Below are 18,571 nucleotides of genomic sequence, written 5' to 3'. Positions count from 1 at the left end.
AGATTAACTCCCTGGGTACAATTATATTTAGCCTGCAAAGTAAAATAATACTTATACAAATGCATTTATAACACGAGTTTCATGGAAAAGGCTTTTTTTAGCCATGGAAATAGTTTTTATTGACTTGCATTAGATGTACCATCACTGTTGTCTGGGTGATACCTGATAGAAAAATCTGTCTCCACACCACATTGTGGCAAAGGTCACAATTTCAATTCTCTTTGAAAAATACTGATAGATCAGTTTTCACCATCTTCTCAAGGAGAGTGTTTCAGATCTCAGCAACTTTCTAAAGGGGAAGAAGTTTTCTTGACCTCCTTTCGTTCTTTTGTCAATGATTTTCAATATCTGGCCTTTGGTTGTTAAACCATTCGCCAGAGGTGATCTGGTTTTCTTTATTTGAGATCAAAATCCCATCGAAACGTTAATCAAAAAAATCGACCTAACTAGCCTGTTGTACCACAACAGGTGAAATGGGCACCAGGTAATTAGCAACCCCGCTGTTTCGTTTCTTTCTTTGTGAATATCAATAAAGTGTAAAGGTCAATGTTAAAGGTGATGATCTTCAGTTTATCTTCAATTTTCAAGGTGAAGGGGAAAAGATTTAATACGAATCTGAGGGGTAACTTTTTCACACAAAGGGTGGTGGGTGTATGGAAAAAGCTGCCAGAGGAGGTCGTTGAGGCTAGGACTATCCCAACATGTGAGAAACAGTTAGACAGGTACATGGATAGGACAAGTTTGGAGGGATATGGACCAAGCACAGGCAGGTGGGACTAGAGTAGCTTGGACATGTTGGCCGGTGTTGGGAGGTTGGGCCGAAGGGCCTGTTTCCACACTGTATCACTCTATGACTCTACTGTTGAACGATACTTCTTAATGTTGCTGCAAACAGCACTGTGACACCTTTGTGCCTTAGTACTTGGCAACTTGATTTCTCCCTATCTGCTGGGGGAGCTCAGTGTTCAAGGGCGGGATTACGATTCTCGGGACACTGCATACATATCTGAAAATAAAACTGTTTCTCATTGTTCCAAAAGTCTTCAATAAAAGATCTGCTTTGAGCGAGCGAGGATCTGAAAGTAGCAGTCAGCTTCTAAATTCATACCTTGCATTCTCCATAAATTAATCAGGAGCTGAGAGAGCAGACTGCCGAATGTTTGATGCCTTGGAACACCACTGTATTACTTGGTAACCAGCCTGATGTGAACTTAGTGGACTGCAATGGCTCTGCGCCAACATTGGTGCTTGCCATTTACTGCTGATGTTACTGGGAATTGGGGAATACTTGATGGAGTGTAGCCAGGAACACAACTCTTGGCTCTAGAACTAATGCAAACTTCTTTCTTCAAATTACACTTCTGATTGTCTATTATTCCTGTGGTCTGAGGGTCTTTGTTTAATTTACAGGCTTATCCATTAATCTTCAATGTGTTCTACATATTGGCCGTGGGCTACCTGTACTATGCATGTTAAATTAATAAAGCCATGCTGCTTAATAATCAATCAAACAGTTCCTATAAAACATTTTTTTTTCTCTCCTTGTTCCCATGGATTAGAACATAAGGAAAGGGAACGGGGTGAAGACATTTGGCTCCTCACACCCGTTTGGCCATTTAATTAGATCAGGATTGCACCTCAACCTGTTACTGTCTGATTCTAACACCGTGAATGTTCTTGCTTTCATTGCTGCATCTGCCTAAAACAGCATCTACAGCCCTCAAAGGTATGGGAATTCCACCCACTCACAACCATCTTCCCATTTGACATCCTTCCCTCAGGCTGTCTCGCTCTGCCACATGTTCTGCTATTCTTACTTCTCCCTCACTCACACAAACTGGTTCCTGGTGTTTTCGCTCATGGGTCATTTCACGCCCATTCAATTCACGCACTATTTCCCAGTCAAAACTGTGAGCAGATGTTCGAGAGTTACCTTGCTGGACAAATGCTCCGTAGACCAGCCAGATGGCGGTGTGCAGAGTGCTGGCGTTGGAGGCCGGACTCTGAGAGTGCGTTGGAGTCTGCGCTCGGACCAACTGCACCCGATTGAGCACAAAGATCAGGACCCCCACCAGTGGGATGGCAGCGGCAATGCAGGCCCACACTGCAAGGTCAAAGGGGGCAAAGACTGAGAAGATGTTGATCTTTTCTTCCGGCTTCTTCACGAGGATGCCAATTGAATAATCCATGTAGCGCTTGCTGAAGTCCACAACACTCTCTCTCTCCGGAGTGATGGTTATTGCTGACACTGCTATGTCTGCTTTCTGTGGACAAGAAGATAGGCAAAAGTTATCATCCTGATATCTGGACTTTAGCAGCAAAAGCCCAGGTCTCACTATTCAGCCTGACTACGTACACTCACTCAGCCATTATAGCTTGGTTCCTTGATTTCATTTGCCCTTCCTTCTTTTATATCACTCAATCTTCTCCCATCTAACACATTAATTTCTATTTACAATCTCCAGTGACTAACTGCCTATGCCCGTCAGGGTTATTTGCCGACCATCCACATTATCACAATTCTTCACATTTCCAGGAATGAGCTTGTTTGTTCAAGTTCATTGATATTCTGTTCTCATTGAAGGAAAGGACCTTTCCGCAATTATCTTGTCAATCAGCTCAGCCTGCAATGTCTTCATAAGTTCATAAGTGATAGGAGCAGAATTAGGCCATTTGGCCCATCAAGTCTACTCCGCCATTCAATCATCGCTGACGTCTTTATCTTTCTGTTATGCAGCTCGTCCAAAGTTTGCAGTTCAAACCCCACTCTCAGATTAGAGCACATAATCTGTGGTAAAAATATTGAGCCAAATTCCCAATGGTTGAAATTTCACCTCATATTCCTGACTGAATGAGCAGCCAGCAGACTTCATTATGTCCCTTTACAGTGGATAGATATATATATCATTTCAAATCTGATGTACAGTATGATTTCAAGTGATAGACAATAGACAATAGGTGCAGGAGGAGGCCATTCGGCCCTTCGAGCCAGCACCACCATTCAATGTGATCATGGCTGATCATTCTCAATCAGTACCCCGTTCCTGCCTTCTCCCCATACCCCCTGACTCCGCTATCCTTAAGAGCTCTATCCAGCTCTATCCAGCTCTTGCAACACAATAATCTCATTAAGTTGATTTCTCCAATTTTACGTAACCTCTAACAAAACATCCGTCCCCCACAAAACAACCCTTTCTCCCCCCACACCCCCTTTCTCCTCACCTCCCCTGTGCCCCGCATGGACTTGCATCTAACTCTCCCCTCCCCTTCCCTCTCCAGCCTTCCACAATTCTTCAATCCATTTGTCTCACACTTTCTGTCATTTCATCTCTGGCCTTTGTGTCCAACCATCTGTCTATCACCCTCCCCCCCCCCCCTCACCCCACCTCCCACCCCCGCACCCCATGCCTGTGTTCACCCCTTATCTGTCACGCTCTGTCTTTCCCCTCCTCTCTTCTAGCTTTCTCCCACCCTCTCTCCCCCCCCCCCCCACAATCCCACAATCAGTCTGAAGAACGGTTCCGACCTGAAGCATCACCTATCAATGTTCTCCTGGGATGCTGCCTGGCCCATTGAGTCACTCCAGCACTTTATGTCATAGAAACATAGAAAACAAATATTTTTTGTGTCCTTTTTGTAAACCAGCATCTGCAGTTTCTTGCATCTGCAGTAATCTAATTGATAGTTTTGTGACTGAGATACATGAAGGAATAAAATTCTTCTGAAGAGTGCTCTGACAATGCTCCTGGATTATGTCCTTGCCCTGAATTCCATTAATACACCGGTACATTCATGGACGCACCTATGCTGCATCTGTGATGCTGGTCTCTAAGCCAAGAGTTATTTATGCCAAGGACGAACCTGCCAACAACAATCTGGTAATCAAGGAATAAGTGGAATAAATGCTAATGATGGTGCCACTGGGAGAGGCAAATAACATCAAACTGCCTGGCATATAAGAAAGCATGTAATTAAATAAACAAATGCTAAGACGAGATCTAAAACCAGTCATTTTGATAAAGTAATTGGAACGCATTCAAGCTTTATCGTTGTGAATTAAATATCACCTGAAACTATTAATGAAATAATGGTTTTGCAGTCACTTGTAATGGAACCATAAATCCACTTTGAAATTATACTTCTGCCACTTTTACTTTGGAAGCAGCAGGAAGTTGCCTGATGTGTGGGTCTGAATTTCTCCCCCTTGTTTTCAGCTCCCTCCCTGGCCTCACTGCTTCTCTCTCTCTTCAATCCTGCAAGTCCTTGTCTTCTGGTTCATTCGGGTTTATTGGCAAGTAAGAATTTCATCATTCTATCTGGAACATATGACAATAAAACACTCTTGGCTTGACTCCTATTCAATGACCAGGCCCTGCATTATCCTTGATAATAATTGCTACTTCATTGGCAGTCAATGTCATCCATTGCCAAGGTGCCAACTTGAGTAATGCTGAGGCTCTATATGGCGCTGGTCAGGCCGCACTTGGAGTTCTGTGAGCGATTCTGGGCCCCATATCTGGGGAAGGATGTGCTGGCTCTGGAGAGGGTTCAGAGGGTTTTTTTTAAAGAATGATTCCAGGAATAAGTGGGTTAGCATATGATGAGCGTGTGACAACATTGGGCCTGTACTTGCTGGAGTTTAGAAGGTTTAGGGGGGTCCTCATTGAAACCTACAGAATATTGAAAGGCATAGATAGAGTGGATGTAGAAAGGATGTTTCCACTGATGGAAGAGGTTAGGACCAGAGGTCTTTGCCTCAGGATTAAAGGGTGTTATGTTAGAAAGGAGATCAGGAGGAACTTTTTTAGTCAGAGGGTTGTTAATCTGTGGAACTCATTGCCATGAGTAGAGGCCGCCAGTGGATATTTTTAAGGCAAAGATAGACAAATTCTTTATTAGAAGGGTATCAAGAGTTATGGGGAGAAGGCAGGAAAATTGAATTAGGGGGCAGAGATCAGCCATGATTGAATGGCAGAGTAGACTCGATAGGCTGAATGGCCTAATTCTACTGAACATGTGAGCTTCTAATTCTCTCCTTCAACATCACCTTTCTCTTCTTCTCGGCTAATATCATCAAAGACCCACAGAATCCTGACCATCTAATTTCATCCCTACTACTGGGAAGGTCCAGGAGCTACAAAGAAAACTTGAACCTTGTTGGAAGGGTAGTGTCTCCCCTGTGGAAAGGGTCAAAGAATAGCTTCTTCCCGGCAACCATCAGGCTTTGAACATTCCACAACACTAACATCAGCAACTGTGAACTTCAATGCAAGTTCATGTTCATTAAATCTCGGAGTAGAAATGGGCACATTCGACCCATCAAGTCTGCTCTGCCATTCAATCATGGCTGATCTATCTCTCCCTTTCAACCCCATTCTCCTGCCTTCGCCCCATAACCCCTGACACCTTCACGAATGAAGAATCTGTCAATCGCTGCCTTAAAAATATCCATTGGCTTGGCCTCCACAGCCGTCTGTGGCAATGAATTCCACAGATTCACCAGCCTCTGACTAAAGGCATTCCTCCTCATCAGATAATGCAATGTGTCTTTGGCTGCAGTACTACTCCAAAGACGTACAGGTATGTAGGTTAATTGGCGGGGTAAATGTAAAAATTGTCCCTAGTGGGTGTAGGATAGTGTTAATGTACGGGGATCGCTGGGCGGCACGGACTTGGAGGGCCGAATAGGCCTGTTTCCGGCTGTATATATATGATATGATACTTTGATGTTTTTTGCACCAGTATTAAGGTTATTTACTAAGTACATTTTTAGATTATTTCCCAATGTATTACATTTACAGCCTTGTTAGGCTGTGGCAAATAAGAATTTCATTGTTGCTACATATGATAATCAAACACCCTTGACTGGACTCCTGAAACACTATCTGCACTACTACAACTTTAACCCAGATTACTGTATAATTTGTTGATCTTGCTATTACCATACGTGGTTCAAAGTTGTATCTGACAATGCTCCTGCTAAATGCTTTAGGGCCTTTTATCACATTAAAGTTGCTCTGAAATGCAGGCTTGCCCCCCTAATAATTAGTGTTACCTACATGATTTTGCTCAGCGACTCTGTCATGAGAAAGAATTGTCTTGGTTACATCCCACGCCTGTTACTGATAACCATATCCATACTCCACAAGCACATTTTTAGTTGCCTGAAACATTCTCCAATATTTCACAATGGTATTGTGAAAATCTCATTGGGTTGGCTCATTAACCGTATGACATTTAAAACTCCAGAGAGCTGGTAATTGGAGGGTGGCCACAGATTTAAACAGCTTGGTTTCAAGTAATTTGATGAAGAAAATCATGTTTAAAGGACTGTAGCCTTCAATTTAAACCATCAAACATTAAGGGTATGAATGCTTAACATGTTAATATGAAATTCTCCCCCCTGTTCCATTAAGAGAAATTAAACAATGAATTAAAAGTGTAGTAATATGTGTAAATTGAAGAAAATGTTCAAAAACATTATATTTGAAAGATACAAAATATGTGATCAGCACTGAGAAATAACTGACATGACAGAAATGATGGTTCACTATATTTGTGTTTCTTTCTATGTTTTGTTTATGTGCTTCTGACTTATGATGTTGTGGGTTTTTTAAAAATTATATTTTGTTAAGTATTAAGCGAAGGCACAATAAGCTGTGGCTTCTGCCTACACCTTTTTTTTCGGTCAGAAAATATCATGTGTGATTATATTGTTTCATTTTTGATACAATGATTTCATACTATTTAACTTTCACAACTGTATGGTCAATGTGTTGTATTGTACTGGCCGGTTAAAAAAAATAAAAATAAAAAATAAAAATAAAGAAAGAGAAATTATTCAATTAATCGACACGTGTATTTCTCAGCGATCGTTGACAGTTGATACACTGATTCCAATTTCTCATCTCCAAAGTTTGGCCACAACGGGGCATTCTGGCAGGACATTTTCTCTGTTGACAGGGAGGCTTCTGGCCAAAAGGCCTATGGCATCTCAGCTGTTTGAGGTAAGAGTCCCAGCCGCTCCATTAAAATGGGAGTCAGACCATTAGAGTCATAGTCATAGAGTCCTACAGCACAGAAAGAGGCCCTTCGGCCCATCGTTCCACGCCGCCCGTTACCAAACACAGTCTAATTTTAATCCCATTTTCCCGCATTTGGACCGTAGCCCTGAATGTTGTAGCATTTCAAGTGCCCATCCAAATGCCTCTTAAACGTTGTGAGTGTTCCCGCCTCCACCACCACCCCAGGCAGTGAGTTCCAGACTCCAACCACCCTCTGGGTGAAAAAGTTATTTCTCACATCCCCCCGAAACCTCCCTCCCCTTACCCTGTATCTATGTCCCCTCGTTGTTGAACCTTCCACCAGTGGAAGAAGTTCCCCGCCATCTACCTTATCTATGCCCCTCATGATCTTGTACACCTCGATCATGTCCCCTCTCAGCCTTCTCTGCTCCAGGGAAAACAACCCCAGTATGCTCAGTCTCTCCTCATAGCCGAGGCCCTTCATCCCTGGCAGCATCCTGGTGAATCTCCTCTGCACCCTCTCCATTCTTGGACCATATCAGTTGATGGTTTCCAGAGAGGGATCAGCAAGTGGACTGCCATCCTTCTGTGTCTGGAATCATCAACAATGCAATGTCTCTGGCAGAGGAACAAGAAAAGCTGCAAACACTTTTTCTAAAGAGTAAGTGAAAATAAATGAAAATTTGAGAAAAATGCAAAAAGCCAGTATCTTCTTTAGATGGATGTTGCCAGAGATGCTGCCTGACCTGCTAAGTTACTCCAGCACTTTGTGTCTATCTTTGGTACAAAAAAAACAGCATCTGCAGCTCCTTTATACACTCTTCTTTAAATGAAAACTGTTGCCTGCTGACTTTGACATTGACCTTTAAGCTGATGAATTATAGCTACGATGCATCTAACCCTTCTGTCCTTGCTAACTTTTAAGAAGCAATAAACGCTGAGAAAGTTTCAGCAGAACTAGTCCCACCACACAATGACACGAAGCATCCTGTAATACTCTTCCATGATTCCATGTGGGTAACCGTAACATGTTCTCCTTCCCATCACTAAATGACTCCATCTCATGGAGGCAGAGATTAATGTTCTACCATAAATGATTTATCTTTTCTACTAAATAGACACCACTCCATTTTGAGAAGATCTTTGTTGAAGGGGAGTTCTCCAGTTAATTTATTGTCAAGAAAATGTCCAACTCTCCTGCCCTTGTTCTGTGCCTGACTTTGGTCCTCTGTTTCGTGTCTCAGCCAACTGCAGACAGGGATGAATGATAGAGTTGCCTTCTGCTGTTCTGAAATCACTGTGATTCCAGGACTGGTGTCACATGGACAAACGTGTGGCCATCAGCTAACGCATGGGAAGATCACGGATAAATCTTCATTATTTTTTCTGATGGTAACGGGCAGCAATCTCCACAGCTCTGCTAATAACACGTGACAGAAGATCTGAAATAATGTTTTTATCTATCCTGAGGCTCAGCACTTCCGTATTATTGAATAGGCCGGCACCATGGCGCAGCGGTAGAGTTGCTGCCTTACAGCGTCAAGGACCCGGGTTCAATCCTGACTACGGGTGATGTCTGTACGTTCTCCCCGCAACCTGCATGGGCTTTCTCCGGGATCTTCTGTTTCCTCCCACACTCCAACGATGTGCAGGATTGTAGGTTAATTGGCTTGGTATCAATGTGAAATTGTTCCTAGTGTGTAGGAGAGTGTTAATGTGCAGGGATCGCTGGTCGGCGTGGACTTGGTGAGCCGAGGAGCCTGTTTCCACGCTGTATCTCTAAACTAAGCTAAACTAAAATTGTGCAGGACTCCCTCAGTAATGCCTGTCGAACAGGATTACATTTTTTCTGTGCACTGCTCCTCTGACAGCTCTAGGCCTTTTCAGCATGACCTTCCCAAGCACCCTATTTCCCTGGTATTGCTTGTGAGCACTGCATCAGACCATCTGTGTTGCCTCTGCGCTGTTATTATCTTCACCTCAAGCACATAGCTAAGTTAGTAGCATGGAACGCACACTGTGTCTAAGATGGTAACCGCTCGATAGACAGTAATAATGGCACAGGGAGCTGCCCTCTCATTTATTTAGACTCATGCACACACACACACCTTTCTTTTGGGTTGGATTATTATGGTTTACACACTATTACTAATTCCCCAAAGTCAAGCTGCCCAGGTGTGCAAACCTTTGAGCCCTAAACCTATTGTTACCTTTCTTTAGCCTTTGCTAGGATCTTTCTTTAATTTTGTGTGGTGATGCTGTTTTGTGCTGAAGAAACGTCCCGACCTGAAACGTCAACCATCTATGTTCGCCAGAGATGCTGCCTGATCAGTTAAGTTACTCCAGCACTGGGCGTTCTATGCTACTAACTTGTACAAGCCCATTTTTGGCCTGAAGAAGAGTCTCGACCTGAAACGTCACCCATTCCCTCTCTCCTAGATGCTGCCTGACCTGCTGAGTTACTCCAGCATTTTGTGATACCTTCTATAGTAAAATTCAATCAGTAAATTCAAGATGAGTTTATAAAGGAGTGCTCACCTTGTTAATGAGTTCACCAATCATTCCATTCCAGGATCCATTAGGAAGTTGGCTGCCATATTTATGGTCCGTAGCTTGATAGATCTCATACTTAAATCCAAGATTCTTTGCAAGGGCATCCAGGACGTCAATGGAAAACCCTTTGTAGCGCTTTGGTTGTCCCAAGATGTTTTCAGCAACCATGACAAAGGGTTCCTCCTGTGGGTACACACACAACACGCGCACGCACGCACGCACACACACGCACACACACGCACACGCACACACACACACACGCACACACACATACAGACACGGACACAGACGCACACGCACACAGACACACGCACGCAAGGTTGAGGAGCATACAGGCAACATTAAGCATTAACACCTTCAAACTAGGAAAGAGCTACACCTGGGGCCACAACCGTCCAACCGATGTTTCACAAGAAGTCTAATCTTCCTCACTCTATAAGTCAGGTCATTCATGGCCAACATCAATATGTCTTGTTTAAGCCTTGATTATTTTATTGGATTGGTGTATTGCTTTTGGAAAAAAAAATATTTGTGCCAATGAGTTAACAGTTCCTGGAACCCACTGATGTGTATGAATATCAACCTAATTATAAAATAAAAACAGAACCTACTGCATTGACTCAGCAGGTGAGGTGGCATCGTCACACAGAGAATGGTGGGTGGCTGGAACATGCTGTCAGGGGTAGTGATGAAGGCAGATATGATAGTGGCCTGGAAGAGGCTTTTGGATAGGCACATTGAAATACTGGGAATGGCGGGGTAGACAATAGACAATAGGTGCAGGTGGAGGCCATTCGGCCCTTCGAGCCAGCACCGCCATTCAATGTGATCATGGCTGATCATTCTCAATCAGTACCTCGTTCCTGCCTTCTCCCCATATCCCCTGACTCCGCTATCCTTAAGAGCTCTATCTAGCTCTCTCTTGAATGCATTCAGAGAATTGGCCTCCACTGCCTTCTGAGGCAGAGAATTCCACAGATTTATTGTACAGGCAGAGGAGATTAATTTAACTTGGAACCATGTTTATTAGAGACTTTGTGGGCCGGAGAGCCTGTTCCTGTGCTGTGCTGTTCTATGTATCGGTGAGAAAAGAAATGGATGCCGTTTCAACTCAAAGACCCTTTATCATTTCCCACCAGACTTGCTAAGTATTCCGAGTATCTTCTGTTTTTAGATATGCAACATCAGCAGGTTTTTTTATTATTTTCATGATCATTAATATCCTAGCTATCCCCTTGATTGACATTAATCAGTTTCTGAAATGGTTTTAAGGAGTGGGTTATGAAGGTAAAAGTAAAGGTAAACCAAGAATATTGAGCCCTTTTTTAGGTTCCTGATAAATATCCTAACCTGCTGGATCTGAAAGACAGCTCACTCACACACACTGGTTACCAGGCAAAACATGGCATTTCTTTTAACCTCCTTGAGGTTTTTGACAAGCCTTTGAAGGTTGCTAGTTGGAGGTGGAGGTTAGCAAGGTGGGACTCCAGAGGCAAGAGGACATGGTCGACATGAAGGATAGGGAGATGAGGCAACGTGACATTGCAGCGGATTGTGATGCAGTGAAGTCTTGGAAAGGCAATATAATGACAGGGTGGCAAGGCAGTGCATCGGTAAAGTTGCTGCCTCACAGAGCTCGCAGCGCCGGAGACCCAGGTTCGATCCCAACTAAGGGCGCTGTCTGTACAGTTCTCCCTGTGACCTGCGTGGGTTTTCTCCGAGATTTAAAAAAAATGTTAGTTTAGTTTAGAGATACAGTGCAGAAATAGGCCCTTCGGCTCACCGAGTCTGCACCGACCAGCGATTCCCGCACATTAACACTGTCCTACACACACTAGGGACAATTTACATTGATACCAAGCCAATTAACATTCACACCTGTTCGCCTTTGGAGTTTCGGTTTCCTCCCACACTCCAAAGACGTACGTACAGGTTTGTAGGTTAATTGGCTTGGTGTATGTGTGTGTAGGATAGTATTATTTCTGGATGCTTTTTAAAAATTTAGTGTTATTTAGTGTTATCCCTGGATGCTTTCAAGAGAGAGTTAGATAGAACTCTTAATGATAGCGGAGTCAAGGGATATGGGGAGAAGGCAGGAATGGGGTACTGATTGTGGATGATTTGCCATGATCACGGTGAATGGCGGTGATGGCTCGAAGGGCCGAATGGCCTACTCCTGCACCTATTGTCTATTGTCTATGAATGTGCGAAATTTGCTAGTCAGTGTGGTCTCGGTGGACCGAAGGGTCTGTTTCCGCGCTGTATCTCCAAACTAAACTGAACTAAACTTGTCAAGTCACTGGAACGTGACTGAGGACTCAAGCAACGGGAATGATGGACTTGAGCAAGGGGAACGATGAGGATGATAAGAGTGATGGGTTTGTTGGGAGTGATGGAATACAGTACTTGAGTTGTGGAGTAGGATTGATGGGAGTGATGGATCCCGTGGGGCAGTGGACCTGGCTTGGAACTCTTTTAGAAGTGGATCGCACTAATGTGGAGATCTCTGTTTACCAGAATGGTGACCACTTTCAGGATGACTCCTTGCATGTCACTTTCCAAGCGTCGCTCCTGGAGACTCCCGTTCAGACCCCTCACTGGATCCCAAACAGCCAGCTGTGGAGGAGATGATAAAAAGAAACAATCGATAAATGAATCAGTGCTAGTTTTCTGTGAGCAAGGCAGAGGAGAGATGTCAAATCCTTTATTAGATCTTCTTTTCCCAGATTTGCTTTTGTGAGACAACTGAATGATTGACAAGGATTCTCAATAAAGATTGTGAGTCTAAACTGTGTCAGGCTCAAATCCATCAACTGCATTGATTCTCAATCTAAACTCAAACCAAAGAACCACAGAGAGAAAGATGTTTTCATAATTTGATTGATGCATGAACCAATATATTCTCAGAGACATTGCTTGCTCCTTGGTTGTGCTCAGCCAGTTGAATAGAAATAGTTATATATCCATTTATATCCCACGCTGCCTCGGCAAGGCCAGCAGCATAATCAAGGACGAGTCGCACTCTGGCCACTCCCTCTTCTCTCCTCTCCCCTCAGGCAAAAGGTACAGAAGTGTGAAACGCACAACACCAGATTCATTGACAGTTTCTTCCCAACTGTTATCAGGCAACTGAATCATCCTACCACAACCAGAGAGCAGTGCTGAACTACTATCTACCTCTTTGACAATAGACAATAGACAATAGGTGCAGGAGTAGGCCATTCGGCCCTTCAAGCCAGCACCGCCATTCAATGTGATCATGGCTGATCATTCTCAATCAGTACCCCGTTCCTGCTTTCTCCCCATACCCCCTGACTCCGCTATCCTTAAGAGCTCTATCTAGCTCTCTCTTGAATGTATTCAGAGAATTGGCCTCCACTGCCCTCTGAGGCAGAGAATTCCACAGATTCACAACTCTCTGACTAAAAAAGTTTTTCCTCATCTCCGTTCTAAATGGCCTACCCCTTATTCTTAAACTGTGGCCCCTGGTTCTGGACTCCCCCAACATTGGGAACATGTTTCCTGCCTCTAACATGTCCAACCCCTTAATAATCTTATACGTTTCGATAAGATCCCCTCTCATCCTTCTAAATTCCAGTGTATACAAACCTAGTCGCTCCAGTCTCTCAACATATGACAGTCCCGCCATTCCGGGAATTAACCTAGTAAACCTACGCTGCACGTCCTCAAATTTGGAGACCAAAACTGCACACAGTACTCCAGGTGCGGTCTCACTAGGGCCCTGTACAACTGCAGAAGGACCTCTTTGCTCCTATACTCAACTCCTCTTGTTATGAAGGCCAACATTCCATTGGCTTTTTTCACTGCCTGCTGTACTTGCATGCTTCCTTTCAGTGACTGATGCACTAAGACACCCAGATCACGTTGTACGTCCCCTTCTCCTAACTTGACACTATTCAAATAATAATCTGCCTTCCTATTCTTACCACCAAAGTGGATAACCCCACCAGATTCATTGACAGTTTCTTCCCAACTGTTATCAGGCAACTGAATCATCCTACCACAACCAGAGAGCAGTGCTGAACTACTATCTACCTCTTTGATGACCCTCGGACTATCCTTGATCGGAGTTTGCTAGCTTTACCTTGCACTAAACTTTATTCCCTTATGTAAATGGCTCGATGGTAATCATGTTTCATCTTTCTGCTGACTGGATAGCACACAACTTTTTCACTGTACCTCGCTCGGTACACGTGACAATCTAAATAACCTACATAAACTAAACATAAAACACACACATTAACGGAAAAGATTTGCATCACTGTAGAATGTGAGTGTGGACTCGAACTTCCTCAAATGAACATTTTAAGATGATAAGCACTTATTTTTACATTTTTAATTAATCATGGTATTTTGGCTTCTAGTTTAATGTATGTATCATACAATCTAAAAGTTTACATTGTTTGATTAATCTCAATGAGGCGGCCACACAGGAGACCTGAGCAGGTGTGATGAATGCAAAGGTTTTATACCATAGCCCTCTAAACTTGTCCTATCCATATACCCGTCTAACTGTTTCTTAAACGTTGCAAAAGTAGCTGTATATAACCCCGGTGATTACCACTGCGATAGTACCTTGGTCCTGGCTGTATCCAAACCCCCCCCCCCCCCCTCCCTCAGGCCAGTAAGCTACTGCCTTACAGCGCCAGATAACCCAGGTTCGATCCTGTCTACAGGTGCTTGTCTGTACGGAGTTTGTACGTTCTCCCCGTAACCCGCGTGGGTTTTCTACGAGATCTTTGGTTTCCTCCCACACTCCAAAGACGTGGAGGTTTGTAAGTCAATTGGCTTTGTACAAATGTACAATTATCTCTAGTGCGTGTGGGGTAGGGTTAGTGTGCGGGGATCGGTGGTCGGTACAGACTCGGTGGGCCGAAAGGCCTGTTTCCGCGCTGCATGTGGCACTTTGTAATGTGGTCACAAGGAACTGAAGAGGGTGCTTTATAAACAAAGACACAAGAGTGCTGGAGCAACTCAACGGGTCAGGAGCATCTCTGGAGAACATGGATAGCTGGTGTTTCGAATCGGAACCCATGTGATCATTTCTCAACTCCTTCAATTGTCAACACCACAGCCCTGTGACTTTGGATCACACCTGACTCAGCACAGACAGATCTCATTTGTAAAATAAATTTAGTTCGCCTGTACTTTAAAGATGTTTGAGACTCAATGAAAATAAACTGTTGCTGCCAATTGACCAGGGAATACACCATAAATGTGCATAAGCGCATCCACGGCATCGGCTTTAAGCGACGTGCTCCACGCGCCATTAACGAGATCCGAAAGTTTGCTGAGAAGGAAATGGGGACCCCTGATGTCTGTATTGATACTCGTCTAAACAAGGCTGTTTGGGCTACAGGTGTAAGGAATGTTCCATATCGCATTAGAGTGCGTTTGTCTAGAAAACGTCATGAGGATGAGAACTCTCCAAACAAACTCTACACATTGGTAACCTAGGTTCCTGTTACATCATACAAAGGTTTACAGACAGTCAATGTTGATGAAAACTGAACCCCCGAATGTTTAGGAAAATAAACAGTAACTTGATTTTCTGCCTGGTTGATGTTTAATACATTTATGACGTACAGCTATAAAATTGAAATCACATGCAGATTTTTTTTCAAAATTCTCACAATCCAGAGTGGTGCATTGTGGAAGGGTTTTCAAATTCTGATTCATGTAGAAAGTTTACATGCTCTTCTCTGATGTTTGATTTTTGCATATGATTTACAGATATTAAACACCATTTGAATGGAAGTAGTGAAATAACTGGAGAGAGTTGCTGCAGCTGACCGGAGATAGACCAGGACCATTGACCAGCGGCAGATTCAAGAGACCATGGCCAGGGCCATTGTTCTGAGCTTGTCACCAGTGGTTATGATCAGGATCAATTCCGAGCTTTGCAACCATCACTGGCTAACTGCACGAGGAAGCAACTACTTGAGTAAATGCATCAGCTACTGTTTAGAAACCTCTTGGCAAGTTGGAATAAAAAATACCTTCAGTTTACAAGTTTGTTTAGTTTAGTTTAGTTTAGAGATGCAGCGCGGAAACAGCCCCTTCGGCCCATCAAATCCGTGCCAACCAGCGATCACCGTAAACTAGCATGATCCTACACACTAGGGACAATTTACAATCTTTTAATGAAGCCAATTAATCTACAAACCTGTGCGTCTTTGGAGTGTGGAAGGAATCTGGAGCACCAGAGGAAGCCCATGTGGTCACGGGGAGAATGTACAAACTCTGTACAGGCAGCACCCGTAGTCAGGATCGAACCTGGATCCCTGGCACTGTAAGGCAGCAACTCTACCGCTGCGCCATCGTGTTGCCCCAAAGTGGGTCATTCGTTTCGTGACTCTGAGATATCATGTGATCAATAGAGTCGCTACTGAGATGTTGTGGTGCACAAAACACAGCACCTAAATTGAACACAATCTGTTTTAATAATGATACTGGTTAGACAGGAAGATGGCTAAAACGACAGCTGTAATGAGGGTTGGGATTCTTCTGGGAGGTGGTGAAAGCAATCAAAGGGTTCAAGCTGGTTGCCTTGTTATAAATCCTGCTCAGGAGGGAAAGAACATATGGGACACTGAAGAATGTTGATGAACACTTTCTCTGAAAGACTGAAATACTGAAACACTTTCTCTGTTTTGAAGAGGAATCGTGGTGAGACTATATGCCCTGTTGGACATAAATAAAACACGAGGGAAGTAGGGCAGATTAGATCATGTCTCAGATATGAATTTAATTCTAATACTAAAAATTTTATCCATGGGCAAGGTTTTTTTGTGATGGGACATATCGGTATGGTATACCAGCATCTCTAAAAAGTTACATGTCCATATATTTAGAATTTTTTACATTACAAAAACAAAAATCTAATTTTAAAAAGTTACATTTATGGATTAACAGATGGATAGGCAATCTGGTCTTCAAGCAACTTATCGGACGATGATGCACCATAGACATCAACAGCAAGGAACAATATGCACACTAGTTCCTTTATAACTCCAAAAAAAGACTCTCCATTGGGAACGGCTAATTGACGTGCAGGAGTCACGTACATCACACGGTCCAAAAATTGATGTTGTTTTCTTGAATTTCCCATTCCTGCTCCACTGATGTTTGTATATATTTGCCTGCCTTGCTTTCCTTGTTTACATGGAGATTCAAGGGTTTCAAATTTCTTGGCCAAATATTGGCAAAGAATGGGTCAGGCTTCAGACAGAATTGTGAATGAAACCTCTCGGCAAAAAACCTTAATCATGCTTTGTAGGTTGTCAATCATCCCAGAATAAAAATAACAAATGAAAAAAAGTGACAGAGCAATTATTATTCCTCTCCTTTGGTGCCTAGCTCATGATTACTGTTCATGTCTCAGGGGAACAAGATCCACAATGCTCACTCTGAATTAGTTAGCATAATATTAATGTTAACATTACAATAGATAGAGTCGTATTGTCATAGAGTGATACAATGTGGAAATACCCAATTTGCCCACACCGGCCAACATGTCCCAGCTACACTAATCCCACCTGCCCGCGTTTGGTCCATATCCCTCCAAACCTGTCCTATCCATGTGTACCTGTCTAACTGTTTCTTAAATATTGGGATAGTCCCTGCCTCAACTGCCTCCTCCAGCAGCTTGTTCCATACACCCACCAACCCTTTGTGTGAAAAATTTACCTCTCAAATTCCTATTAAATATTTTCCCCTTCAACTTGTGTCCTCAGGTCCACGATTCACCTACTCTGGGCAAGAGACTCTGTGCATCTACCCGATCTATTCCTCTCATGATGTTATAAACCTCTATAAGATCGTCCCTCATCCTCCTGCGCTCCACGGAATAGAGTCCCAGCCTACTTAACCTTTCCCTATAACTCATACCCTCTAGTTCTGGCAACATCCTCAAAAATCTTCACTGTTCCCTTTCCACTTGATGTGGTTCTTACATAAACACCCATTGCACCTGCACCAAATTCCTCTGGATTAACAAGTATTTTCAAAACACAACAGAGATCTTGAATTACTCTGTTTCAAATTTCCACCTGATTAGTCCTTATATCATTCTAATTTACTGAAGTTGAAAATTTGTTTCGGCTGTATATCGGGAGGAATTTTTGCCCTGTCAGTTCCAGTACAGAATGTGGGATAGACCATTTAGGACTCAGATAGTTAAAAGTCTCTTCACTCAAAAGGTAGTCAACCTTCAGAACTTTCTATGTCTGAAGGTTCTGCTAGCTCAGTCAATAAATATATTCAAAGCAGAGAATGGTAGATTTCTAGATGTTAAAAGGATTAAGGGACGTGGTGCTGGTGCTGGAAATTGTTGCAGAAGTATTGTGGGATTCTCTGCCTCAGAAGGCAGTGGAGGCCAATTCTCTGAATGCATTCAAGAGAGAGCTAGATAGAGCTCTTAAGGATAGCAGAGTCAGGGGGTATGGGGAGAAGGCAGGAACGGGGTACTGATTGAGAATGATCAGCCATGATCACATTGAATGGCGGTGCTGGCTCGAAGGGCCGAATGGCCTCCTCCTGCACCTATTGTCTATTGTCTATTGTCTAGATCACTCATGATATTGATCGAAGGGCTGGGTGACGTACTGTAGCTCCCATGTCTTATGTTCTTCTATCAGAGCTTTCTCTGGAGAATGCGACCACGAAACATTTCAGCATCTGCTTCTGAACAAACATGATCTGACTCCAAAGTCCTGACACAAGACCCATGCAGCTAAGACCTATTTATTTTTTTTTTGAGATAAATTTTTTTTATTGGAGATAGGTACATCTTTACAGTCATACATTTTTAAATTGATAATATTGTCAATTATTATTATATTGTCTCCAATACTTTTTGTCCCCCTTTTTTTTTAAAAACTAGATAGAACTAAAGAAATAGATGAAGTAAGGAAAGAAAAGAGAGAGAAGCAAAATAAAAACAAAAACAAAAACAAATTGTAAGGATAAGG

General features: G+C 43.1%; 1 protein-coding gene across 1 annotated transcript in view; it reads right to left on the bottom strand.

Annotated features, from left to right (window-relative positions):
• Window positions 1-18,571, bottom strand: part of LOC144609908 (glutamate receptor ionotropic, delta-1-like) — a 751,523-nt gene that overhangs the window by 45,493 nt on the left and 687,459 nt on the right. Inside the window, 3 exon segments of the mRNA XM_078428307.1 lie at window positions 1,934-2,264; window positions 9,564-9,761; window positions 12,093-12,194. Of these exon segments, the coding sequence (XP_078284433.1) occupies window positions 1,934-2,264; window positions 9,564-9,761; window positions 12,093-12,194 (631 nt within the window).

This window comes from Rhinoraja longicauda, chromosome 35 (assembly GCF_053455715.1).
Source record: "Rhinoraja longicauda isolate Sanriku21f chromosome 35, sRhiLon1.1, whole genome shotgun sequence".
NCBI lineage: Eukaryota > Metazoa > Chordata > Chondrichthyes > Rajiformes > Arhynchobatidae > Rhinoraja > Rhinoraja longicauda.
This window is presented reverse-complemented; position numbering and strand designations above follow the sequence as displayed.